This window comes from Penaeus monodon, chromosome 28, assembly GCF_015228065.2.
Source record: "Penaeus monodon isolate SGIC_2016 chromosome 28, NSTDA_Pmon_1, whole genome shotgun sequence".
Taxonomy (NCBI): Eukaryota; Metazoa; Arthropoda; class Malacostraca; order Decapoda; family Penaeidae; genus Penaeus; species Penaeus monodon.
The window spans coordinates 2127055-2127885 of NC_051413.1; the positions used below are offsets into that span (position 1 = coordinate 2127055).

The 831-nt window shown below is 44.0% G+C and overlaps 1 protein-coding gene across 1 annotated transcript in view; it reads right to left on the bottom strand.

Moving 5' to 3' along the window:
- Positions 1-831, bottom strand: part of LOC119590900 (enhancer of mRNA-decapping protein 4-like) — a gene marked incomplete in the record, with an annotated part of 21972 nt that overhangs the window by 7056 nt on the left and 14085 nt on the right. Inside the window, 3 exon segments of the mRNA XM_037939636.1 lie at positions 1-20; positions 247-370; positions 475-705. Of these exon segments, the coding sequence (XP_037795564.1) occupies positions 1-20; positions 247-370; positions 475-705 (375 nt within the window).

Genomic DNA, 831 nt, shown 5'->3' on the forward strand with positions numbered 1-831 from the left:
TGCGTAGTCTGAACTCTTACCTGTGAAATTCATTTTTATTGTATACTGGGATTCCAACATCCTATTACCCATCAACCAAAAACATATCACCGTCACTCAAGACCTCCAAGAAATTTCTCAAATACTAAAATAAGTAAACAGAAAAATTATGAACAAGCAAACAAATATATATATAAAACCAGTACAAAAATAAATACACAAATAAACAGAAACTTAAAAGGTCGCTATATACAAGGACCACAGTACCATTCTGTGAGTGAAGGATTTGCTGGACCTCCAAGGAAGGTGAAGACGTAGCACTGGCACCCCCGCGACCAGCAGCCGCAGTCACAGACACCTCTGATGTGGCTAGTGGCGCTTCCTCGGTATTCTGCAGATCATAACCATGACGGTGATTTCATCTCTCTTTGATATGGTTCTTTTTCTGAGCATCAAGTACTGATACACAATACTTCTCCGATAATCAAAACTCACCTGGAAATCAAGGGGAGGAGGAGTCCCAGAGGGGGGAGGGGGTAGCGACGCAGCTGGGGGTGACTTGGACGATCCGGAAACAACTGACCCCAAGATATTGAGGTTGTTGGCTCCCTCACCTTCACTGCCGGGCATCAGGGTGCCCGAACCACACCGCAACAGCAGAGAGAGTGTGGCATTCTCAAAGTTGGTGTTGTAGGGCACATCGTACTTGCTGGATATGGGGGTTACCTGGAATAGTGTTAGTAGAAAGAGGAGTTGCTATATCTTCCAGTCTTCCAGTCTGCCACTTGGTGTATTCTGTGCACCAGCCTTACTTACAGTACATAACAAATTTCTGTTATTACTTTTATAACA